This window comes from Oncorhynchus gorbuscha, linkage group LG05, assembly GCF_021184085.1.
Source record: "Oncorhynchus gorbuscha isolate QuinsamMale2020 ecotype Even-year linkage group LG05, OgorEven_v1.0, whole genome shotgun sequence".
In the NCBI taxonomy this organism is placed as follows: domain Eukaryota; kingdom Metazoa; phylum Chordata; class Actinopteri; order Salmoniformes; family Salmonidae; genus Oncorhynchus; species Oncorhynchus gorbuscha.
The window spans coordinates 67,853,967-67,879,257 of NC_060177.1; the positions used below are offsets into that span (position 1 = coordinate 67,853,967).

The window sequence follows — 25,291 nt, forward strand, 5'->3', positions numbered from 1 at the left end:
GAAAAATGAGAGACACAGAGAGATAAACGGGGTGTATAATCTTACAGGATTTAAATAGGTCTAAGAGCAGGTACAATACTATAGCACTAACATAATCTACTGATTTAAATAAATAAATAAATATATGCCATACTCATTGTGATACCAACACTGTGTGCTTTGAAAACAAACAGTACAAATGTTTCTATGTGAACTCTGTGCTACTTACAGACAGACAAATAACATGTTGTGATTTCGGTCCTTGAGCATGTCTGAACACTGAACTAAAAAATACATTATGAAATGAATCATGGAAATAACTTGTGTAATCTTATACACAACATTTTAGTATCTTCTTGCTCCTTTCACTTCAGTGTTGTTTCCTTGTCTGGCTCACTCTAACTATGACCTATTTAACTGTCCAAATATTTTCCCATGGGAAACTTTCCATAGATAATTAAGAAAATTAAAGTTGGGCATTTTCCAGTGTGTGTGTGTGTGTGTGTGTGTGTGTGTGTGTGTGTGTGTGTGTGTGTGTGTGTGTGTGTGTGTGTGTGTGTGTGTGTGTGTGTGTGTGTGTGTGTGTGTGTGTGTGTGTGTGTGTGTGTGTGTGTTGTGTGTGTGTGTTTCCTGCACTCTGGCTAGGGTTTAATAGGAACCTGGAGGCAGACCATCTGGCCTTATTAGAGCCTTTGTTACCATTCCCTGAGACTGCAGGGTTACCTGGATACAGTCTCAGAGGTTTTCATTAAGTCTGTGTCTATGTAATGAAATGATTAGCCACGGCAGACAGGAACAAGGCCAAGTAAGCATCAAGGCTTTTATGAGCTGTGTGTTCCATTTAAGGTCACAAGGAATCTGCTTTTCCACTTACTGACATATCACTGCCAGTCTTCTGTTCTGGTTAAGAAAACAATAAGAGGGAACATTCACACTTTACTCAGCATCAACACAACATGATTTTAGGTCAACTCAATGTAAAGAGCTAATCAAATATATGAAGTCAGTTTGAATAAGATTGGTTTTAACTTCCTCTTACACTGCTATCAGCAGCAGTGGGTATTTGTGTTTACATGAGAGAAAAAGAGAGTGTGAGAGAGTATTTGTGTTAGCTTGGGAAGAAAGAACGAGTGACTGTAGAATGGGATAGAGAGTTTGAGAGAGAGAGGGAGAATGTTTGTATTGGTAATTGACAATGCAGGGTGACATTTGTGTGAAAAGCTGCTGCTGAGTGAACGCTGACTGAGTCATGCTCTGTTAGTGGCCTGTGGCTCTCTCCTTCTGCTGGGGTCAGCCAACAATGACAGGGGCCTCTCTCCTTTAAGCAGCCAGCTGCCTGCACAAGGAGAGGAGATAGCATTTGACATTGGCCTCCTTCGGTCCCCATGCCCTTATGAAGTCTTGGCCTGTCAGTGACATCAACATGGGTCAGTGACTGAGGCTGAGGGAGAATACAGTAGGGTTGAGAGAGAGGGGCTGTGTGGGGGGATGGAAGGGTCTGTCTGGGATAAAGTGTTGAATGTAAAGTCTATTGCCAGCATTATTTTATAGAGTGTGTCTGATAATAATTCAAGTAACTCTGACGCTAAAGTAACATAGTCCTTAAAATATTGTGAATATTTTTGGTAAAAGTTTCTCTGGGATTAGACCTCCTGCAAGTAAAAAAGCCACAGTGAAGTTTAAATCTCTATCAACAAAATTTGCAGAAAGTATTGTATTTAGAATGAAGGCAAGTAAATCATTAGTGGTTTGTTCACCTAAAAAAAGTGTTTTATTTTAGTGTTAAAAGCAGGAATGTCTGAATAGTAAACTAATCCAGTATGTGTTGGCAGAGTGTGAGTTTTTGGGGAAAATCTTGATTTTGAGATATACAGTGGAACAGTGTTTGGACTCTGAACAGTCTCTAAAGTGATGTTTTGGAAGCTTGCAAAGTAGGGCAGTGGGGCAAATGATTTATGAGTACTGTAATGTGTTCTATTTGGCCTAGTGGGCCAGCAGGATAAATGGTGAACAAAAGAGGGAGATGGGTTTCAATGCTGCTACTGTACAGGGAGATTGTTCCTTTTTTCTTTTGCTGCATTTATTTGTTCTTTCCATGTATCCTGCAGCCTATAATCTGATTGGCAGGGCAGTTCTATGCTGCCAAAGGAGGAGGTCAAGTCTTACCACCATAAAAAAAAGATTGGAAAAAAACTGATCAGTGATCAGTATAACAAGGCCCTTGGTGACCAAGTCTAGAGTAACAACTTCATAGTTCTTCCTCTGTTTCATTTAGCACAGGGTTCAGATCAGAAGATTCTAAAAGAACCAGATATATTATTTACCAATAAAAACATTTATTAAGCTACTCAAATATCAGGAGAAACCATAAGTTATTCAAATCAAACTGCGTTGTATGACCCTCACTATAACTTAATTAAAATTAGTAGCATTCAGTGCCAAATAGGCCTGATCTATTTGAGCATGTACACCTTTAGAAAAACGTTTTTTTGGGCTGTCCATAGGAGAAACGTTTTGGTTCCATGTAGGACCCTCAATGGAACTGGGCCGGAGTGGTGTCACACTTGTCCCCCATCCCTAGAAAACACAGCTGATTAAAGTAATTGCATTCTAAACTGAAGATCATGATTAGTTGATTATTGGAGTCAGGTGTGTTAGCTGGGGCTGGGGCAAAAGTGTGACACCACACAGGTTCGAAGGACTGGAGTTGACAATCCCTGGATTAGACCATGGACACAAAGGCCATTTAAAATCAAATCAAATTTTATTTGTCATTACACATGATTAGCAGATGTTAGTGCGAGTGTAGCGAAATGCTTGTGCTTCTAGTTCCGACAATGCAGTAATAACCAACAAGTAATCTAGCTAACAATTCCAAAACTACTACCTTATAGACACAAGTGTAAGGGGATAAAGAATATGTACATAAAGATATATGAATGAGTGATGGTACAGAGCGGCATAGGCAAGATACAGTAGATGGTATTGAGTGCAGTATATACATATGAGATGAGTATGTAAACAAAGTGGCATAGTTAAAGTGGCTAGTGATACATGTATTACATAAGGATGCAGTAGATTATATAGAGTACAGTATATACGTATACATATAAGATGAATAATGAATAATGTAGGGTATGTAAACATTATATTAGGTAGTATTGTTTAAAGTGGCTAGTGATATATTTTACATTTCCCATCAATTCCCATTATTAAAGTGGCTGGAGTTGAGTCCGTGTGTTGGCAGCAGCCACTCAATGTTAGTGGTGGCTGTTAAACAGTCTGATGGCCTTGAGATATAAGCTGTTTTTCAGTCACTCGGTCCCAGATTTGATGCACCTGTACTGACCTCGCCTTCTGGATGATAGCGGGGTGATCAGGCAGTGGCTCAGGTGGTTGCTGTCCTTGATGATCTTTATGGCCTTCCTGTGACATCGGTTGGTGTGGGTGTCCTGGAGGGCAGGTAGTTTGCCCCCGGTGATGCGTTGTGCAGACCTCTCTACCCTCTGGAGAGCCTTACGGTTGTGGGCGGAGCAGTTGCCGTACCAGGCGGTGATACAGCCCGACAGGATGCTCTCGATTGTGCATCTGTAGAAGTTTGTGAGTGCTTTTGGCGACAAGCCGAATTTATTCAGCCTCCTGAGATTGAAGAGGCGCTGCTGCGCCTACTTCACGATGCTGTCTGTGTAGGTGGACCAATTCAGTTTGTCTGTGATGTGTACGCCGAGGAACTTAAAACTTACTACCCTCTCCACTACTGTTCCATCGATGTGGAGTGTTCCCTCTGCTGTTTCCTGAAGTCCACAATCATCTCCTTAGTTTTGTTGACGTTGAGTGTGAGGTTATTTTCCTGACACCACACTCCGAGGGCCCTCACCTCCTCCCTGTAGGCCGCCTCGTCGTTGTTGGTAATCAAGCCTACCACTGTTGTGTTGTCCGCAAACTTGATGATTGAGTTGGAGGCGTGCGTGGCCACGCAGTCGTGGGTGAACAGGGAGTACAGGAGAGGGCTCAAAACGCACCCTTGTGGGGCCCCAGTGTTGAGGATCAGCGGGGTGGAGATGTTGTTGCCTACCCTCACCACCTGGGGGCGGCCCGTCAGGAAGTCCAGTACCCAGTTGCACAGGGCGGGGTCGGGACCCAGGGTCTCGAGCATGATGACGAGCTTGGAGGGTACTATGGTGTTAAATGCCGAGCTGTAGTCGATGAACAGCATTCTCACATAGGTATTCCTCTTGTCCAGATGGATTAGGGCAGTGTGCAGCGTGGTTGAGATTGCATCGTCTGTGGACCTATTTGGGCGGTAAGCAAATTGGAGTGGGTCTAGGGTGTCAGGTAGGGTGGAGGTGATATGGTCCTTGACTAGTCTCTCAAAGCACTTCATGATGACGGAAGTGAGTGCTACGGGGCTGTAGTCGTTTTGCTCAGTTACCTTAGCTTTCTTGGGAACAGGAACAATGGTGGCCCTCTTGAAGCATGTGGGAACAACAGACTGGGATAGGGATTGATTGAATATGTCCGTAAACACACCAGCCAGCTGGTCTGCGCATGATCTGAGGGCGCGGCTGGGGATGCCGTCTGGGCCTGCAGCCTTGCGAGGGTTGACATGTTTAAATGTTTTCCTCACTGTCGGCTGCAGTGAAGGAGAGTCTGCATGTTTTCATTGCGGGCAGTGTCAGTGGCACTGTATTGTCGTCAAAGCGGGCAAAACAGTTATTTAGTCTGCCTGGGAGCAAGACATCCTGGTCCGTGACGGTGCTGGTTTTCTTTATGTAATCCGTGATTGACTGTAGACCCTGCCACATACCTCTTGTGTCTGAGCCGTTGAATTGAGATTCTACTTTGTCTCTATACTGACGCTTAGCTTGTTTGATTGCCTTGCGGAGGGAATAATTACACTGTTTGTATTCGGTCATGTTTCCAGTCACCTTGCCCTGATTAAAAGCAGTGGTTCGCGCTTTCAGTTTCACTCAAATGCTGCCATCAATCCACGGTTTCTGGTTTGGGAAGACTACTAATTGAGTTTTGGGATTAGTAATCAGTTAAATTACCTACAGCAGGCTCACATTGTTGTACAGAGACATTGCTTCATTTATTTTATTCACAGTGTCACGCAACAGGTGCTCAAACTTGGTCCCAATGGATAAAGCTTGTTTTCTGCAGTGGTGGAAAAAGTACAAAATGGTCATACTCGAGTATAAGTAAAGATACCTTAATAGAAAATGACTCAAGTGAAAGTTTAAATATACTGAAGTATCAAAGTAAATGTAATTTCTAAAATGTACTTAAGTTTCAAAAGTAAAAGTATAAATAATTTCAAATTCCTTATTAAGCAAAGCAGGTGGCACCATTTAAAAACATGTTTTATTTAATGGATAGCCAGGGGCACACTCAGACAATTTACAAACGAAGCTTTTGACAGATCAGAGGCAGTCGGGATGACCAGGAATGTTATCTTGATAAGTATGTGAGTCAGAACCTTTTTACTGTCTTGCTAAGCATTCAAAATATAAGGAGTACTTTTGGGTGCCAGGGAAAATGTATGGAGTAAAACGTACAATTCCTTTAGGAATGTAGTAAAGTAAAAGTTGTCAAAAATATAAATAGTAAAGTAGCAGCAACAACAAAAAAACACTTATAAGTACTTTACACACCTGTTTTTATGCATGGAGCTAGGTTGGCTCTAGGACCTTGAAGATGCTGGCGCAGCCGCACGATACTGCAAATGGGATTTCCTTGTCCAAGAGAGGCTGTTTACGAAGAAAGCTCTACTCCCTTCGACAAGAAAGGGCTGATCTGCAGATGGGAGCAGTTTGACTGAATTATTCAGCATAGGCTTCCACACAAAGTTATTTTTTGGGGTTGAGAAATAGCCTATCAATTTAATTTTCGTGCATATTGTTTTCGTTTGAATTCATCCTATAAATTCTACAGTATGTTTTTGTCGTTGCACTTTGTTTTGCTGAGCGTCGCTTTTGTGGGCAGCGCATCCATTGTGGAAGGTAACATTCATATGACTGAAAATCAATGCCTTTGTTCACATTAGTCCACATTATCCGATAGAATGTGTGCATTTGTTACTTAATTAATGTGCAATGCTTTGTTGAAAAAGTTATCATCCTATTTTCAGTTTAAAATGTGGATGTTATAGTTCCGTTATTGTATAGGACCTGAGAAATGTCTAAGCAGTTGCTAAATAAGTTATGTATTTGTTTACAACAAGAAGATTCAATAATACATTTTTTGTTGATTATTATTAAGCATAATTGTGACACTTCAATGGGAATTCCTTTTTGAATGTATTGCATTGTGGACACATCAGACTTTTACATTCCACATTTAGTATGTTTTATTTGCTGGTAATTTATCCTCTTAATTTTCAATACAATTTTTTTCCATACATCACTGAATGTGTCCCCAGACTGCATCAGATTCAATGGTGTGGAGTACAGAGGGGAGCAACAGAGCTCTTCCGCAGGACAAACCTGTCTAAACTGGACCAACACAACCCGGGACTATGATGTAATGGCATATACAGATTCACAAATGGGTAAATTACATTACACAATCAAACATGTAATATGCCATCAAATTGCTGTTTCATTGATTTGACACAAGTTTATCATCTGCTACCATTGCTGTGGTGTTCACTACAAGTGCCATGATTTAAATGTCACTCACATTTGTTTTAATGGTACACAGTTTGTTTAGTTCTAGATGTTATTTGGAGTGTATAACTGCAGGCTCTAGTCTCTATGTGTGGGTTATAGTTCAAACCTGACCTTGCTAATATCTGAATCTTGTTGGCAAAATACCTACCCAGAGTATGCATTTCAGTAGTACAGTATATCAAAGATGTCACATGCATATCCACACACACACGTTTGTTTTTACTATCCTTTTGGGGACCTAACAGTTAATTCCCATTCAAAATCTTATTTTCCCTAATGCTAAACCTAACTTTAACCCCTAGTCCTAACCTTAATTGTAATCCTGAACTTAAGCCTAAAATAGCCTTTTCCTTGTGGGGACCAGCAACATGTCCCCACTTGTCAGAATGTTCCTTGTTTTACTATCCTTGTGAGGACTTGGTTGATGTGTCCTTTTCTTTATGCTCTGTAGGCGTTGGGGACCATAACTACTGCCGTAACCCAGACTCCTCTGAGAAGCCCTGGTGCTACGTGACTGGCCTAGACGCACAGGCCCAGAGACAATCATGTGCCATTGACACCTGCAAAGGTATTTAGCTAGGTTTCCATCCAACTGGCAACATATTTTCATGTGACTATTCTAAAAGCTGCATAAAGAAAATATGCACTTTTTCTCACCAGTGGCAGGTTTCCACCAAACTGACTTGTTGCAGATAAAAATCAGTTCGTGATTACATAGTGTAAACACAACGTACTGTGCACACACAATGTACTGTGCACACACAATGTACTGTGCACACACAATGTACTGTGCACACACAATGTACTGTGCACACACAATGTACTTTTTCACTTAAGTTTTCATGTGCCAAATAAGAAATGCTGTTTAAACATAGCTGCGACGGAGTGAATAAATATTGTGCAGACATTGAAATGTAGGTCAAGGCTGGGCAAAATGCATTACTGGATGGGAAAAAGACTGTCGCCTCAGCCCTTCCCTAAATTGAGTCTCGATGCAGTTCTTGGAAAAGGGTGTCACTCTATTTGGGGAATGTCTGTCTTTAAAGAGATTAAATGTTAATGTTTTTTTCTGAGGCTCTTTCTAACCCTGTGAATGTTATTATTAAATCCAAAGTGAGAGTCTGGAAGTGGTATGGTGGGACACTCCACCCCCCCCCCCCCAGTGGGCCGTGAGAACAAAGAAAACACATGGCTCCCCTTAGTTTCTTTCTTGGGATCCTAGAATGTATTTATTCTCATAAGGAAGCTAGAGCACTTTTGCCACAATATTTTTTGACGATATATTATTTTATAGTTATGCAACAATTTATACAAGAACTGCTGCAAAATTATCGAGATCCTATTAAAGTATTCTAATTCCTAATTCTTTGTGCACAATGTTCAAATAAGACAGCTAATTAGGCACCTCTAGAGAAATATCTTATCCCACGTGAGAAACTGTAGGAGAAGAAAAGACTAGGCCAGTTTGTCAGTTAATCCACTTTGAGGATGTTTCCTGGGGTTTGACCTTTGCTCTCACATTGTCTGGGAAGGAGGTGCATGTCAAGCAATAACAAGGGCCCTGTCCGTACTGAGCCTGTAGAGCCATAACTTGTTAGGCAGATGGCTGCCTCAGGGTAGGTGTAACCCCACCCTATTCCTCAACCCATTGGTGGAAAGTTATACTTTTACCATGGAGACAGTAGGTAATTGGCTACTGCTGGTTATGACCTCAGGCTCTTCAACTCCAGCAGAGTTGATAAACAACTTTTTCTGGAGGGGTAGGGCCTGACTCAGTGGAGCTCAAGAGCAGATGTTGACACTAGCAGCTTCCTTTCCTCCGTGACGTGTAGTGCACTTCTGCCCCATTTTGTTGGGAAATGGCTGTCCTTTTTAATTATTTAATTTCTTTATAGAACTGCTTCCAAAGTGAACAAATGAGACAAATCCAGTAGCTCTCCTCGTCCTACTGAGTCCATGCAGCAACGTTTTGAATGTCAAACAATGCAGTGATTTTAGAAACCATGCTGTCTGATTTCTTAAAATGGGACAAACTGGAAATTATTCACGCATCTATTCTACAATAAAAGCACTTTTAGTGAAATTAAACAATAGTTCAATTTAATCCACTACTACTATCATGTGTTCAAGTATGCAAACCCAAAGGCAACATCAGTAAACCTAGAAAGCAAACTAACAGGCAGTGTTATGGGGATTGGCTGTTGATCTTATCTGCTTTTCTCATATTGTCCACAGAAGAAGCCCCTACAGAGGCAGGCCCCCATACCACAGCACAGAGCGAGGTCTTTGAGCTGACCAAGTCTGGGTCAGCCCAGAGAGGGGGCGCTGCGGTCCAGCCAGTCATTGGCATCAGCCAGCGGATACGCACAGGACCCAAGAAGAAGGACCTGGGCACTCTCGGTATGTCCTGATCTCACTGCTGAAGCAGAGGGATTAACATAGGGGGGGTGTGATAGGGCCATAACGTGAGCCTCAAGGGATACTCTTAAAAAGAGTGGTCCAGCTCGGCTTAGTACAATAGAATGAGATGAATAGGATATAAATAAGTTATAAAGGACAATATTATCATAGGGATAAAATGTGAGGTGCACTGATATGCACATTTTCAAATGCAGACTGTATATAAACCTTTGAATTCAGTTCGGTAACCATAGAGCCTGTGTGTCCTGTCTCTCTCAGGCTATGTGGTTGGCATCCTCATGATGGCTATCATCATCCTCATGGGGGTGGGCATCACCTTCGGCTACTTCTACAAGAGGTCAGTATCAGCCACTATGCTACACTAGGTGCTCCGACTGGAGACACAGAGCATTAAAACCCAAGTTATTGTCTACTACTTTGTTAGGTTGCATCATGTGGTATGTCTGAGTGATGTAAGAACCCAGGAACCACTACACCAAATGGTGCTTCAGAGAGTAGGGACACACAATGTTACATGGATTTGCAACAGATGCTTATTTCTATAGCACAGAGAGACTGAAATAGAACATGAACAAAATGTTCCACTATATTGGTGATTCAGAACTCTGATGCAGCGTTGCACAGCTTAGACTTGTGTCCATGACACAGGCACCAGTTAAAGGTTTGGAACCTCTCAGGCAGAATGTCAGTGGGGTGAGGGAGGGCTTGTGTGGGCAGTTGGCACAGAATGTTACCAGGATGTGTAGCAGAGGCCACAGGCTGCCTCCCCCTCTACCCATCCTGTTGCTTCCCTCCACTACCCATCCTGATAGCGGTCTCTCTCCAATGTGATGAGGCCTGTTCAGAAGCCACAACAACAACAACATGAAAGCAGAAGGGAGAAAAAAGAGAGCGCCTGTAGCCTGGCTATTTTAAGCACCCGCGTTTGATGTTTCTGAAGTAGTGGAGAGCATGCAGGAGTCCTGGGGGAGATAGAGAATCTACTGCAGTGGTGCAGCAGACAGAGAGAAGGACCCAGTTCTGCAGATGGGGGATTCTGACTGATGGCCTCTGGCACAGAACTAAATGTTCTGGAGCTCCAAGTTTGGCTGTCTAATCTGATTATGTGACTGTCAGCGTTATCTATTCTAAGAAGCTGGGGGGGGTGTTTAGAGTAGCTTGATTTAAATCGGTCAAGGAAATTGATTTCTTTCTCACGCAGTAATATCAGTTTTAAGAAAAAAGTGTAGCCTCTGAAGCCTGTGCTTATCAAGTCAACAAGATTTGGAAGGATGGCCCCACAAGCCTAGGAAAAGTGTGAATAGTCGGGTTAGGAGGATTTGCTGATTCCTAAAATTACACTATGCAAACCCAATGCATAGGAATCTGTGCTGTAGTGGAGCAGAGCACAGTTGCGTAACGTGTCGCATAGAAGCAGTCAAGCAGGAAGAGGCGCCAGTCCAAAAGAATGGCATGTTCCCCGTGTTGGATAGGGTTCAGCAGATCTCACACCCTCAGAATGTACCCCAACTGGCACCCTATTCCCTCCATAGTGCTCTAACTTTGAGAAGAACTCTAGGAAATAGGGTGCCATTTGACACTCTGCCCCAGTCAGCTGCCTGGACTGGCTTATGTCATACTGCAGGATGCCTGCCACCACCTAGCCCTGGTCCCATCAAAACATTCCCTGTGCCAGACCAGATACAGTAGCCTCATCCCAGTGATATGAGACTCAGTATGGGACGTTGCCTCTCGTTCTGGTCATAAATAGAAATCGTGACCTAGCTGTCTCTGTGTTTCGAAAGATGATGCAGGTCATTGGAAGTTGCCGAGGCATGCTATGATGAAACTCTGATTCATAGCAGTGTTTTTTTCTCTTCAGGTTAAAGACATTAGTCCTGTAAACTGTTATTGTAAACAACCCCACGCGCCTACATAATCTTCTCCGATGATCAGTACCACCGTCATCCTAACCTCTTGTGTCTGTGCTGTTTGTTGCAGGGGTCGGGACCTGAAGAAGCAGCATGAACAGCGAGTGTATGAGCGGGAGATGCAGAGGATTACCCTGCCCCTGTCGGCCTTCTCCAACCCAACCTGTGAGCTGGTGGATGAGAACTCCATCGTCATCATGGCCCAGGAGCAGACCCCCACCCAGGAGGGCATGGAGGGGGGAGACCCCCTGATGGGCCAGCAGGCTGGTACCCCAGGAGCCTGAGCACTGACCACCCCACTGAATTGGGAATGAACAAGGACATTCAAACCTCAAAGGATCCAAATACTCCCCTCAGCCCCCAAATCAACCCCCCTTTTTTGAAGGCCTATGAGGAGAAGGGGAGCAGGGCTGAGCTCCAAAGACTAAATTGTGTCCTTATTGCCCTGGTTTTAACACAAGTGTCACCAACAGGGGAAAAGATGACAACAGGTGGAGCTGAAGGACTAATTTCACTCCACGTGGAGACCAATCGGGGAGGGTTGTGTACAAAAGTGCATGTCAGGGATGCTCATTAAGAAACCGTGCATTTCATATCCAAGAAAACATGATCACGGGCTGACGCTCTGCTATAGCAGTATGATTGTCTTGTGAATGGGATGTGCATCAATCAACATTAATGATGGAGGGTGATGTTATAAGCTTTGGATGAAGAGTAGGAGACAGTGTTTGGAAAGGGGGAATTCATAGTCTTTACTTATTTTTAAATTGAGGTGTTTAGCAGTTTGGTGTTATGGGCTTACCTGCGAAAACAATGCTACACTTCCCCTGGCCCTTTTGGCTGTGCTAGGGCGGGTCTGGGGAGGGCATCTAGTATAGGAATAGGATAGCCCTGTTAAACATCTGCGTTAGACATCTTAAAGGCCGTTGGAACAGATGTGGAGTAATAATTAGCATGAGGGAACATTTATGTCAGATCTGCAAAAGAAAAGGAAACATCTCCTGCTCTCTGAAGCTGCCTTAGCATAATGAATGTGTTTGTACATGGTGACCCTTCTGTTTAACTCATAAGGCTGGGTGATAGAAACCAATGTGCAGTAACTAGAAACATCAGGAGTCGGTGGCTTTACATGAGAGGACAGGCTGTATGGTCCCTTAGGTTAGAGACTGACAGGAAAAGGGAGACGTCTTTGTAAATCGGAGAGTCTGTTCTCAGGAGGAAATGCCGCAGCACAGCTGTGAAACAGAATACAGCTTAGTCTGAGGTCTGGCTAGAACCGAACAGAGGCTGTCTGAATGATGCTTGGGCAGAACAGAAGTCTGTTTCAAAGTTGAAGCCTGGGGCATTAGATTTGAATTCGTCCCAAACGTCAGGGCAAGCAGACGAGCAACGCAAAAGGGTAAACAGGATATGAGTCAAACTGAGGTAACCTACCATATTTGATATGTACAGGATGGAATAATTGCATAATAAGCAGCCTGTTGCATGTTTTGAAACAGGATGCTGAAAGTAATGCCACAGTTGGTTAGAAAATGTAATGTGTTATTGACCAACAAACTCTTGTTGGGATTAAATGTAATATCTTTCTGCTTTACATGATTGCTCTATTCTGCTAATGCAATATCTTGCATCACTCCAAATGGTTGTCATTCTGCATCACTGGATTACTCTTCAATCATTGGTTCCTTAGTTTTGGTGCAATGCTGATTAAAAAAAAAAAGTTTCTTCACTGTTGCTAATCATTGGAAATTAGTACTTGTATTTGTAAGTTTGGCAGATTTCAATATAATGTACTTTGAAAAAGCATAACTGCATCCTCATTCCTCACATTTTAAATGAATACAAATGAGTTCCTTAATTTAGCTGAAACCTGCTAAAAGTGAGTGACTCATGCTCACTGGGAATTCAATAAGACTATCAGGTTTAAGATTCACCCATCCCATGAGCAAAGTTATACACTATACCACCCTCTAGTGGTCATCTACACATTCATTTACAAAGAGAGTAGGGTTTGTGTGCATCTTTAAAGTTAGTATATTAGCAAAAAATGAATTGTATTCATTCAACATCATGGTGATAAGTGATTACAATGTGTACAAATCAGTACCTTAGATTATGCTAGCATACAAAACCATGTTTATTTTAATCTCCATATTCTACAAATATTGTTCATGTCTAAACAAAATCTACAAACCCTTGATTCCCTTAGGCATATATACATTTCTTACAGCCAACTTAAATATATAAATCCAGTTTTATTTAACTACAATTCACTTTGTCAGGGTTTACAAAAGCAGCCCATTTAGATATTTCACTAATTTGTCCTTTGACCAAACAGATCTGAAAAATATACATTTAGCAGAGCAATTAGGGTTAAATGCCTTGCTCAAGGGCACAGACAGATTTTGCCTAGTCAGCTCGGGGAATTGAACCAGATTTCTTACTGGTCCAACGCTCTTAACCGATAGGCTACCTGATGTGATTGGTCAAGACGAATGTGGGAAAAAGATCATAATTGGGTTGCCTGTGTAAACAGAGCCCTTTTTAGTAAGTTGTACAATGCCTTTGAGAGCAGAGCTCCATTAAGTACACACCAGGTTCATGCTGTCCAATCAGAGTTGAGTGGTCCTTATCAACAAGCACCAGGTACCAGTCTGGTTCTAAAGGTGTGCTGCATGTAAAAACACTATTCATCCTATAACAAACTCCAAATCTGTCAACAGCTCCAAATTCCCAAATCATAATACAAATTTAAAATCTGTCCATGTGCACATGGACAAAACAAACTCAGTTAATTTAGTGGATTAAAAACATTTTGTTAATTGTAAGAAAATCTATACACTACCATGTCCACCCTCTACAGTAACTTTACATTAGTAGATGCCCCACAAACCACATGACAATAAGACTAAAGGATGATTACTGTTAACAGTTGTAGAGTGAATCTGATGCCATCATTGAGGCTGGGAGGTTCTCTAAAATCAAGGTCACATTTCAAGTTGAATGTTTGAAGAGGATTTTCCTGGTCAGTGAGCTCATGACATTCCTTTGACACAGCTCCACATATTTCTCTGACTGGTGTGACAGTGTGTGGCCTCCTCAGAGAGTGCTTGTTTGGTCCCTGCTGTGCTCTTCACGCCAAAGGGGTATCCTACAAAGCAAGCTAAATCTACTTAGCGTTTTCGAAAGCTAACTAGTTTCAGTTAGCTTCACATTCCAGCTCAGGCTTCATCCGTACTATGACGGTGGATATTGCTTGTCCGCCTGCCACTAACTCTAGCAGGCTTGTAACTGCGAGTGCATGTTGCACATGGCTAGTTGAATGCCGAACTCGTCATTGCAACAATGCTACAACTTCGATCCATGGGCATGTCAGTGCCACATTTTAATTTGTGCTGAAGTCAAACTAAAATAAAAGGTATCTTGCAAATTCAGCAGGCTATGGTATATTTATTACTTATCGTTAATGCAGACTTTGGTGTGCTTATCAATGCACAACCGTCTTTCTTTCCCCACTCCTATCAATAAAATAACTGCATTATGTCTACATTAAGTGGTCCTGTGCTGGAAAATGTAAATGCATTCCGTCAGTAATAAATGTGTAATGTGATATATTTTAATCAGCCGTCTTCCTCCAATTGAAAGGGATGATGATGCAGTCCTCAACTCGTGGCTCAGTCGTTTCAGAGTAAGTAGAGTTAACTGAATTAGCCTGACCCGGAAAAGGTTAGTTCTGAAGGATTCATTGTCATAGAAATGTACCTGGATAAAAGGTGAATCACCTTCGTATGACCAGTTATTCCGAGTTGACCAAAGTAACCTTGCTAACTACTCAAATCTGCTTCGTAGGATACCCCTCTGTCCTCCAGTTGGTAAACAAACTTCACTCCAAATGCTCTGCCCTGGGTTAACTCCGTCAATCAGCTAGTCTGTCACACATTTCGATTTTCACTGCTGTTGCTCGCCGAGCGAGTCTTCTCTCCACAATCCACACTACAACTTAAGACCCACCCGACGAGATAAAAACAGTCCGTGAAAAACACAACAGCTTTCACATGAGGATTGATATTAAATGCTGCTGAGAGATTGTCTCGATAAAATAAGGAATCATATTGAGAGAGCAGAGAACCAACCACATAACAGGATCTGATAGCATGGCAAACAGATGTGTAAAACCCTGCATGTCCTGGTGTGTGCAAAAAAAAAACATTTAAAAAATGTAACAGGACAAAAATAAATATCAAACACCTCTAGTCTTCTCATTAAAATGTGTCTCCCTTGTCTCCAGTCTACACACACTGCAGTTCCTTGGTGCTCTCAGAGCTGTATGGTCACTCATACCCATCCACTACAGACCATATCAACATAACACACAGAGAGAGGAGCTTGGTCCAGCTAGCTCAGGTTATCCAGTTCCCAGATGGCATGAGTTAGGTTTGTCTTCCCCACCCCTCCTCCAGCTGTGTTAGTGCAGTCCAGGCTGCGGTCTTGGAGGGATGGCTTGGGGATCCAGAGGGGCAGGCGTCTGCTAGGTGCCATTGTCAGCCAGGCTGGACTCCTCTGGAGGGGCTGGTGTTGGGACTGTGCTCTGGGGAGCTGGGAGCGAGGAGCTTTCTTTTGGAGGGTGGAGTCGACACAGTTTCTGGTGCAGCTCTTCCAGTTCGGCTGGCAGACGGATGCCCATCTCCTGGTTAAGGAACAGGGCCTCAAAACAGTCCTCCAGCTTCTGGAAGGCAGGCCTGGGGAGGGAGTGGGGGGGAGATACAGGGGGTGAGAGGTTACAACCAGGAAGGAAGGTCATGGTGTGAGAGAACATGAGGGAGCAATCTGCCTTCTGAGACGGAGATGCTATCTGGTTCTAAAGAGTGTTCGGTTTTTCCACTTGCTTCTGTGGCTCTAGAGGGCAGAGAATAGCCTGGATAACGTCTCATGGGGAGGCAGGGGAAAACTTTCCCACATGTGGCCGTTCAGCTCAGTTACAAACACTGTGCTTTCTGTTCTATGTGCTACCCCTCACCCCCTATCTGTTATCTCCCTCCCTGGTCTCTACCTTTGTTTTCGCTGTTACTTTGAGCCTTCAATTACAGAATGTTTTATATACATGCCTACTACAGCTATGTTGTCACTACACTGACTTGTGTATCAAAGTAATACATTCAACTGAAATACATTACTCAGCATCTTAAGCCATCAGCCACTGTATAAAACAATTGTCTCAACTCACCTGTTTTCAGGGATGAGGTCACAACAAGCCACAGCCAATGGGAAGAAAGCTGGAGGGCAGTTGTCAGGGAGAAACTTCTCCATGAACTTGTCTACATTCAGGCCAAAGTCATAGGTCCTGGGAAGGCACTCTGGGTCTGCATTCACCTGCCCAATAATCTACAATAAGAGAGAGAGTTAAAAATGGATATACACTCAAGATTGCAGTATCTGACCAACACTGTGGACAAATCAAACAAAACAAATGATACAGAAGCAACATTAGCGCAATTTCCAAACACAACAAGTATTCTCCATTTCAACATACAGCCCATAGCCTAATTCTGTGAGTAAATATAAAAAGCAGGCCTTTAAAATGGTATTCTTACCTCACAAAGCACAATCCCAAAGGAGAAAATGTCCACCTTTTCATCATAGCGTTTACCTGAGGATGACAAAATGTTAATTAACAGGCCAGCATACAATGAATGAAGAAGTGTTAAAGTGAATGATACGCGTGATCCACAGCTCCAAGCTAGGTCCTCCTGCTTTGCTCACCATTCAGCATCTCTGGAGCCATCCAGTAGGGGTTCCCCACCACTGTGTAGCGCTTCTTACGGTCAATGCGCCTGAAAACCCTCTTCTTATTGACCAGTTTCTCAGGGGGAGGTTGCTTGACCTCCTCCACCATGAGCCGGGATAGGCCGAAGTCTGCCACCACCACTGTGTTGTCCTGAGGGAGGTCAGGGGTTAGAGGGCAACAGAATATGACGTGGCAATGTAACAGTGCCAGGTGTTTTCTTCAGTCAAGGAGCATATTACTTAACATACCTCAATCAATATGGGTCAAATAACAACAAAAGATAAGATTGTTTCCAAGAGTTGTTGCTTGTGTGTAAAGTCAATGACCAATAAAATAAATCACAATAAAGTATGACCAGATAGGTATATCAACTGTAAACAATGTGTGTTGTCTTCCTATACACACATACATACATACATACATACATACATACATACATACATACATACATACATACATACATACATACATACATACATACATACATACATACATACATACATACATACATACATACATACATACATACATACATACATACATACATACATACATACATACATACATACATACATACATACATACATACATACATACATACATACATACATACATACATACATACATACATACATACATACATACATACATACATACATACATACATACATATATATATATAGACACTGAACTGAGACAGGTATACAGTTATACATAGGTCACTACATGTAAATCAATGAATCTGCCTGTGGAAATAACAGACAAGACTCATTACACCTCATGGAGGGTTGACATACAGTGAAAGTTCTGTGAAGACCTATATAAGCCTGTACTTTATTACTTACACAATATGTTGTTGTGAGTTGTGTTCTGCTGCTAGAATAGAACATAGCTCTACCTGGCCTGTACCAACAAGACTACTCTGTCCCAATCAAAGACTTCTGTCACAACAACAAAGCATGTTATAGAACACCCTGCCTCCAGGTTAATCTAAAACAAGAAGCTACACTACCCACAGTACATCAATCTTTAACAGTTTAGAAGCCAAACACACATTTTGGTATAGGAGAGAAACAATGACTGATTAACAAGAGATATTGAAGCAGGAGTGGTATCTGCATATGTTTCTGTAAATGGATCAGGAAAACGAATGGATCTCTGCTCTTCTATAATTCTCCTCTACCTGTCTATCTTTGAGTTAGCGTGCCATGTACAATTCAGGATAGGTCACCTACCAGTTTCACCAGGCAGTTGTGAGAGTTAAGATCTCTGTGGATGATGCTCATTGAATGCAAGTAAGCCTGAAATAAGGAAAAAAATAGTCAAACAAACTAATCATCCACAAGAGGAAGCATATTAAAGACAGAAATAGTGCTTTATGCTGCATAGAAAACAATGTAGCTTTAAAACGTCTCCCACTAAGCCTGGCTGATAGAAACGTCATCATTTGACAATGTCTTGACAATAAATGATTTTGTTGCCCTACATACTTGTGTTTCTGTGGAGGGACTGTGGGTTGTAAGGAAAGGGAATCAGAGAATAAGGAACTGTCAGTATTGATGTGGTCTCCAGGGAAATTGGAAGGCCTCCCACTCTGTTGGCTAAGACAGACATTAAGGTATGTGGAACATATGGCTACCCCTAGGTCACTGCAAAGCCCCACACTCCAGTATGACCCATTGGCAAGAGCAATCCCTGCCTCAAGTAATCTGATCTCAGTTCATAGAGTCAGAGTCAACCTGAAACCAAGTACTGTACCTTTAAAATGCATTGTGTTTAACTACCACCATACATATTGGAAGCTGCTCCAGCTGAACAACAAGCAGTCAGTGTCTACATGGACAGTATTTAACCTCCAACAGTAAATATCCCTGGAAGGGGCCAACTCACCATTCCAGAAGCAATGCCTTTGGCGAAACTAACCCTCTGCTCCCATGGAAACTGGTCCTGTAGCAACCCATGGAAAAATAAACAACAAGAAATGAATAGGTGGGCCCCTGAGTAGCCTTTATGGCTACACAGAATATTGTGGGAGTTCAAAGGAAAGTTACACAAAATCATAGTGTAACCCACCACTGAAAATCTCAAATCAAATCATTTAAACTCCAGTTCCCTCTGATTGCTGTTGACCATATGTTTTGTTGGACTGCGGTGTAAATGATCCAATCTGGGAAGTAAAGGTGGTAATAAACTCCTTTGAATTTTCACCTGGGAACACTTGCTATATTTACCCCAATTCCACATCTCTGCTGGTTGACATGCCAGCCAGCCCACCACTGAGCCAACAGCCTTTATCTGAGCAGAGTTTACCTCAGGTCAAGTCAGTCCCAGTCCCACACAGCATAGGCCCTTAAAGGGATACTTTGGGATTGGCAATGAAGCCCTGTATCTACTTTCCCAGAGTCCGATGAACTCGTGGATACCATTTTTCGTCTCTGTGTCCAGTATATAGGTAGTTTTGTGAGCCAATGCTAACTAGCATTAGCACAATGTCTGGAAGTCTGACGTCCTCTAACTTCCTTCATACTTGCCAGACATAAAAATGGTATCCACAAGTTCATATGACTTTTTTCCGGGTAAGTAGATTGCCAAAATCCCAAAGTATACCTTTTTTTGTGTTGAATTTTACCCCTTTTTCTCCCAAATTTCGTGGTATCCAATTGTTAGTAGCTACTATCTTGTCTCATCGCTACAACTCCCGTACGGGCTCGGGAGAGACGAAGGTTGAAAGTCATGCTGTTACAGTTTTGACTTGAGGTTATTATTTATAGGGGTGCCAGGTAGGTTGTGCCTACCAGAGAAAACATTGGTTTCTCCTTTTAGTTTGGGTGGGAATGAGTCCCATCTGGTCCGTCAAGTCTACACCAATACAAAGGACTTATGTAAAAGTCAGGATGGAAATACATTTTTCATAAACCCTTAAAACATTGGAAAGAACTTCAAAAACAACGACATTCTTTTGCGTGGGTTGTATTAGCAACAACAATGATTACACACACACATATAATAATATCACAATGAGTTCTGGTTCCTCCAGAAATGTCCTGTACCTCGGGCCTAAAAAGAGTCCAGCCCTGTAAAAGAGTTCAGTGAACTCAAGTGACGTTTGTCACGCAATGTTTGTCCGTTCATTCAGTGTAGCGTAAACCCAGTATTAAACATACAATCAATATAACAATAATTTTACCACAGAACTTTAAAGCGTATCAACTCTTACTAAGTCCTCAACTGCAACTAACTACATAAATCATCACAGTATACCTCACATCAAAACAAATGAAATACCGTATACAAAAAGGTCAGTCGGTCAGTCAGACAATCCAATCCGCCAATAGATCTCCAGCGGAGAAAGGCCACGGAGAGGTGTAGTCCACGGACAGAGAGGTGTAGTCCACGGACGCAAAGAGTGGATCCGATCCTGGGTAAAATCCCTTAGGCTTCAAAACACACGTTTAACGGCAACAAAACAAACGGAATAGAGAAGCTTCGGAACTGAGGGTTGAACACATCCTCATTCACGTCTCCATCACAACCCCACACTTTTGCGCAGCTGATGCTGGCTATTTAATTGGGAATTAAAGGGAAAGCGCCCTAATATAAGGAGCTGCACTGAGACGGTTCAGAAAAATTCACAATGCGTCCTCCGATACACAACCCAACCAAGCCGCACTGCTTCTTAACACAGCGCACATCCAACCTGGAAGCCAGCCGCACCAATGTGTCGGAGGAAACACCGTGCACCTGGCAACCTTGGTTAGCGTGCACTGCGCCCGGCCCGCCACAGGAGTCGCTGGTGCGCGATGAGAGGGACACCCCTACCGACCAAGCCCTCCCTAACCCGGACGGCGCTAGGCCAATTGTGCATCGCCCCACGGACCTCCCGATCGCGGCCGGTTACGACAGAGCCTGGGCGCGAACCCAGGGACTCTGATGGCACAGCTAGCGCTGCAGTAGAGCGCCCTTAGCCACTGCGCCACCCGGGAGGCCCTCAAAGTATACCTTTAAGGAAAACAGTAACAGCTATTTATTTATAAACTGTATTTTGGTGCAGTGGGAGAGAAGAGAGAGGGTTAAGTGAATTAATTAGCTGAAACGCACCATGTCTCCAATGAAATCCTTCAGTGTGCCTCCCTCAATAAACTCGGTTATTAAATTCAGCCTCTTGTCCTTGTATAGCACACCGATGAACTTCAACACGTGGGGATGTTCCAGACTCCTCATCACTTTGACCTGGAGAGAGAGATACACTTAAAGCTGCAATCCTTAATGGTGAACCAGCCACGTCCTGTAAACAACCAACACAGTATTTTCTACCTCGGACATCATTGCACGCGCAATAGAAGACCACCATATGTACTGAACTTTGTTTTACCATGACTCTCCTCAATTCGACAACAAAAACAATAACAACGGTGGTGGGCGGCCAGTGGCGCCATTTCCCCTTACTGCAGATTCCATCTTTAAAAACGCACCTTTATGCTTTCGATCTGAACTTTAACACCACAGCAATCAATTTCCAAATTTGATCTTTGAAAAAATTCTGAAGCTTATTTTTCCCTCTGAAGACTGAAGCAAATCCGTAAGGATGAGTGGACTAGACTACTGACCTCCTTTAGAAAGGTCTTCTGCGTCTCCTCATCACAGCGAATCAACTCCTTCATCACCATCACCTCACCAGTGGCTTTGTGGGTTACCTGTCAATGAGGAGAAAAACAAAACACTGACGCCTGTGTGAAGGCATGGAGTAGATGTGAGAGATTGAGATGTGTGTGGAAAAAGAGGTTGATTGTTGGGTGAGAAGCTGACCTTGATAGCCTGGCCGAAGAAGCCCTTGCCCAGCACTTCTCCGTGGATGAGGTCACAGGGGCGGAAGATGCGATGGGAGCAGCTGCTGGAGGAGCGCAGGGATTCGGAGCGCCCAATGTCCCGGGTCAGGATAGGGTGTTCCTTAGGGGAGGTTGGCCCAGGGGACTTACAGATGCTGTTGCTACGCCTTCCATTTACAGAGAGGGACAAATGTCAATTAGACATAAGTAGATCAAGATATACTGGAACAAACTATAAATAACTTTGTATCTCTCCATTTCTGCCCCCAATGATTAGACTCTCTCTCCTAAGGTCAGCTGGTTCAGCTGTACCTTAGAGACCTCCTCTTTAGGGTGCCGTCATCCACGTCTGTCCTCTCCAGAACACTGTTAGAGGGCGAAGACAGGCGCATGCGGGAGGTGGCGGGGACCCCCAAGCGGTTTTGCGAGGACCCCAGTCTGAGCCTGTCCAACCGCTGCCTGACTGGATCATACTCTATGAGCAGCTGCAGTGTCTGACTGGTCCGATGGATGAGGTCCTCCACCTGAAAACACCAATGAAAATACAGAATCTGCTTGGACAAAGTCCTCTCTGACATAGTAAGATGAGCACGCAACACTAATGACAGAGGTATTGGTATAAGGCCCATAGAACACAGGATGCAATTAGAAGAACTAGGCAGGGTTCCAATGAGAACAGGTTCCTGATTTCTGACCCCCCGAAGAGCTATCAAATTGACTTATACAACATGACTTGAATGGAGCCAAAGAATTTTAATTCGAACGCACCTTGTGGGAAACAGGAAAGGTGGGAACTAAAATGATATCAGTGAATGCACCATTGGAATGCACATGGTTTGGTAAGGTGGTGTGGTGAGATTGTGTTGAGTCCTTCCAGATGCCATCCTCCCCAACTAAAGAATGTTTCAATTAAGGCAGAATGGACAGAATGCAAAGATCATGTTCTGTCTTCAATCCACCTCATATTAGAACGTGGCTATGGGCACAGCCAAACAATGGAAGTGATGGATTTGACTTCCGCTTTACTTACCTACTACAGCGGGCCGGTGGCAAACTTGCTAGAGTAAATTATTTGAGTCAATTTATAGAGTCTAAAAGTAAAGTAAACAAGTATAAGTGTATATGTGGTCTATTTCATTCACGTTTGCTAATGTTAGCTAGACCTACTAGTAGTTCTGTTGTGATAATTACGTTAGTGGTGTTGTTTAAGAGTTAAGGGCCATCCACCAAGCCAATAACGATAACTATAATGAGAAACTATAGGCTACATAACTATAAAACGTTGGTGAGCCTGTACAGGAAAGTTTATCATTCTATAGTCCTGCACCTGTTAATCAACTGATCAACGCATCCTACTGCACACTGCCTATTAATAAGGGCATAACACAAAACCATTCATGAGGTCTCTTAACGCACAGATACTGGTTCACACCATTCAGTGCTGTCAAGGTCTGTTTTGTCAGTGACAACTGCAAATAATACTTCACTGTACATGTAGGCCTAACAAAAAATAACATAACCTGTATTTAAATGTAGCAATCGACAACAAACACCATTTATCCTGAGCATCTTTTACAGCATGCCATTAACTCATTGCTCAAGTGGTTTGCAAGTGATTTCGTTTTTTCTAACGGTTGTCAATTCCTTTGGGTCTTCTTTTTCACTGTGCTCAACTAGGCTATGCCTGTGCAACTACACTATATATACACGAAAGTATGTAGACACCCCTTCAAATGAGTGGATTTGGCTATTTCAGCCACACTCATTGCTGACAGGTGTATAAAATTTAGCACACTGCCATGCAATCTCCATAGACAAACATTGGCAGTAGAATGGCCTTACTAAAGAGCTCAGTGACTTTCAACATAACACCGTCATTAAATGCCACCTTTCCAACAAGTCAGTTCGTCAAATGTCTGCCTTGCCCCAGTCAACTGTAAGTCCTGTTATTGTGAAGTGGAAACGTCTAGGAGCAACAATGTCTTAGCTGCAAAGTGGTAGGTCACAAAAGCTCACAGAACGGGACCGCCGTTTTGTGAAAATCTGTCATTCTGCCCCTGGAGAAGGCAGTTAACCCACCGTTCGTTCCTAGGCCATCATTGAAAATAAGAATGTGTTCTTAACCGACTTGCCTAGTTAAATAAAGGTATAAAAAAAATATATATATTTAAAAAATGTGCAAAATCGGCGCCCAAAAATACCGATTTTCGATTGTTATGAAAACTTGAAATTGGCCCTAATTAATCGGCCATTCCGATTAATCGGTCGACCTCTAAATGAGATGTTCAACTTTTGGTCATGTAGTGTATTTACAATGCATCAGTTTAACAATGTTATCATTACTGGCCCCAAACGACCACACTAATGCACTTTCTCACCTCAACTTTCCCCGAAATGCATGTGCTGTACGCCTGTTTTACACTCAGCAATTAGTAAAAGCAAGCCTGCTTCTTTCCCTGAATCGGTTATTGGGCTTAGTATTAAAAAGTATTTAAAAAAATGTCCTATAGCTTTCCTGGGATTTCACGAGAAGAGGAATGGCCTATTGTTCCACTATTGATTAGGCATAGGCCTATATTTTTAAGACAAGACAATTATTGTACCCGGGCTACAACAACACAGTGCAACAAGAACTGTATTGTCATTCTCAAGTGAATATACAATTATTTAGGTTGTAAACTGCAGTGATGTTGGCAAATTTGAATAACCGCTTAAACATCCTGTTTTGTTTCGTGCCCAAATAACTGCATAGTCCTACAGCCTAGGCCTGATTATGAAACAATATGGATCAGTTTGGGTCTATTCTCCACAGTTTAGAAGGACAAGAAAGGTACATTAGCAGGCCGCTCATATGGTATATTTTGTCAGGATGTAGCCTATCGATGTTAAGATAGGCATACTATAAGAAAATATGTGATTCTCCTTTCAAACTCCCCGACCGCTAATGCTGTAGCCTATTTTACATTCAGCAAGCAAGAGCAAGCGCGCATCTCTCCTCCTATAGGCTATAAGTAGGCAAAAAAATCTAAATTAGTGTCCAACCACATTCCGTAGTCTGCTTTTTCCTGGGACTTCACAAGATGTAAGAGGAATCGCCGTGGCAGCGGAGGCCAGGTGCGTAATTGTGCAACAGAACAAAGACAGAGGCTAGAAGTGTAGCCTATAGCATAAGTAGAATCGTATGCATATTATACCATAATTCATGAGCTCAATGTTAGGCTTAGTACCGCAGTGTATGTCCTGCCAATTTACACAGCGAAAGAAAAATAAGTTGATCCTGAAGCTGATCCCGAAGCTGTGCTGAGTGTGCTCCCTCCCAGTCCCTGGGAATGCAGCTGGAAAAGCTACATTATGTTTCAGTTTTTTAGGGACCTAGGCTACAACACCAGAATGTAATGAAGAATATTATTATTGTTTTCAAATGAGTACAAAACTCTAGTCTAGGCTGTAAACTGCAGTGAAAAGCCGATGTCATTTGAATAACCAGTCAAATGCCCGGTGTTTTGAACGCATAGCAGTATTCATTTAAAAATAACTGCATTTATCCTGCCTGATTGGGTAACCAATTATGGGGGATTTCTCTGCAGTTTAGTCAACAAGGTCCAGACACATAAGGCCAGTGATCTATTGTATTTTGTAAGGATGTTTCGGCTAACAGAAACATGCTAATGCAGGGATTTCTAGTGGCGCACAAATGAA

The 25,291-nt window shown here is 42.7% G+C and overlaps 2 protein-coding genes across 5 annotated transcripts in view; one reads left to right on the forward strand and one right to left on the reverse strand.

Annotated features, from left to right (window-relative positions):
- The first annotated feature begins 5,404 nt into the window (after positions 1-5,404).
- LOC124036371 (phosphoinositide-3-kinase-interacting protein 1-like) lies at positions 5,405-12,787 on the forward strand. Its single transcript, XM_046350876.1, has 7 exons — positions 5,405-5,442; positions 5,656-5,981; positions 6,401-6,529; positions 7,102-7,218; positions 8,886-9,050; positions 9,330-9,408; positions 11,052-12,787. The coding sequence occupies exons 2-7, from the start codon at positions 5,915-5,917 to the stop codon at positions 11,263-11,265; spliced, it is 771 nt and encodes a 256-aa protein (XP_046206832.1). The 5' UTR covers positions 5,405-5,442; positions 5,656-5,914; the 3' UTR covers positions 11,266-12,787.
- A 313-nt stretch (positions 12,788-13,100) lies between these two features.
- Positions 13,101-25,291, reverse strand: part of LOC124036370 (LIM domain kinase 2-like) — a 43,094-nt gene continuing 30,903 nt past the window's right edge. For all 4 annotated transcript variants that reach the window (XM_046350873.1, XM_046350872.1, XM_046350875.1 and 1 more), the window contains 10 exons: positions 21,905-22,116; positions 21,573-21,759; positions 21,374-21,460; positions 20,865-20,996; positions 18,657-18,713; positions 18,002-18,067; positions 16,742-16,916; positions 16,573-16,628; positions 16,206-16,363; positions 13,101-15,720 (listed from right to left, as the gene is read on the reverse strand). In XM_046350873.1, coding sequence (XP_046206829.1) covers positions 15,510-15,720; positions 16,206-16,363; positions 16,573-16,628; positions 16,742-16,916; positions 18,002-18,067; positions 18,657-18,713; positions 20,865-20,996; positions 21,374-21,460; positions 21,573-21,759; positions 21,905-22,116 — 1,341 coding nt within the window. In that variant the 3' untranslated portion in view covers positions 13,101-15,509. The remainder of the gene's footprint in view (positions 15,721-16,205; positions 16,364-16,572; positions 16,629-16,741; positions 16,917-18,001; positions 18,068-18,656; positions 18,714-20,864; positions 20,997-21,373; positions 21,461-21,572; positions 21,760-21,904; positions 22,117-25,291) is intronic.

What these genes read in the sequence shown, in the direction of transcription:
- LOC124036371 (XM_046350876.1), top strand. Translation starts at nt 5,915, where the DNA reads ATGTTTTTGTCGTTGCACTTTGTTTTGCTGAGCGTCGCTTTTGTGGGC. An exon ending in ATATACAGATTCACAAATGG is followed by an intron (nt 6,530 to 7,101) that starts GTAAATTACATT and finishes TATGCTCTGTAG; the next exon opens with GCGTTGGGGACCATAACTAC. An exon ending in TGCCATTGACACCTGCAAAG is followed by an intron (nt 7,219 to 8,885) that starts GTATTTAGCTAG and finishes TATTGTCCACAG; the next exon opens with AAGAAGCCCCTACAGAGGCA.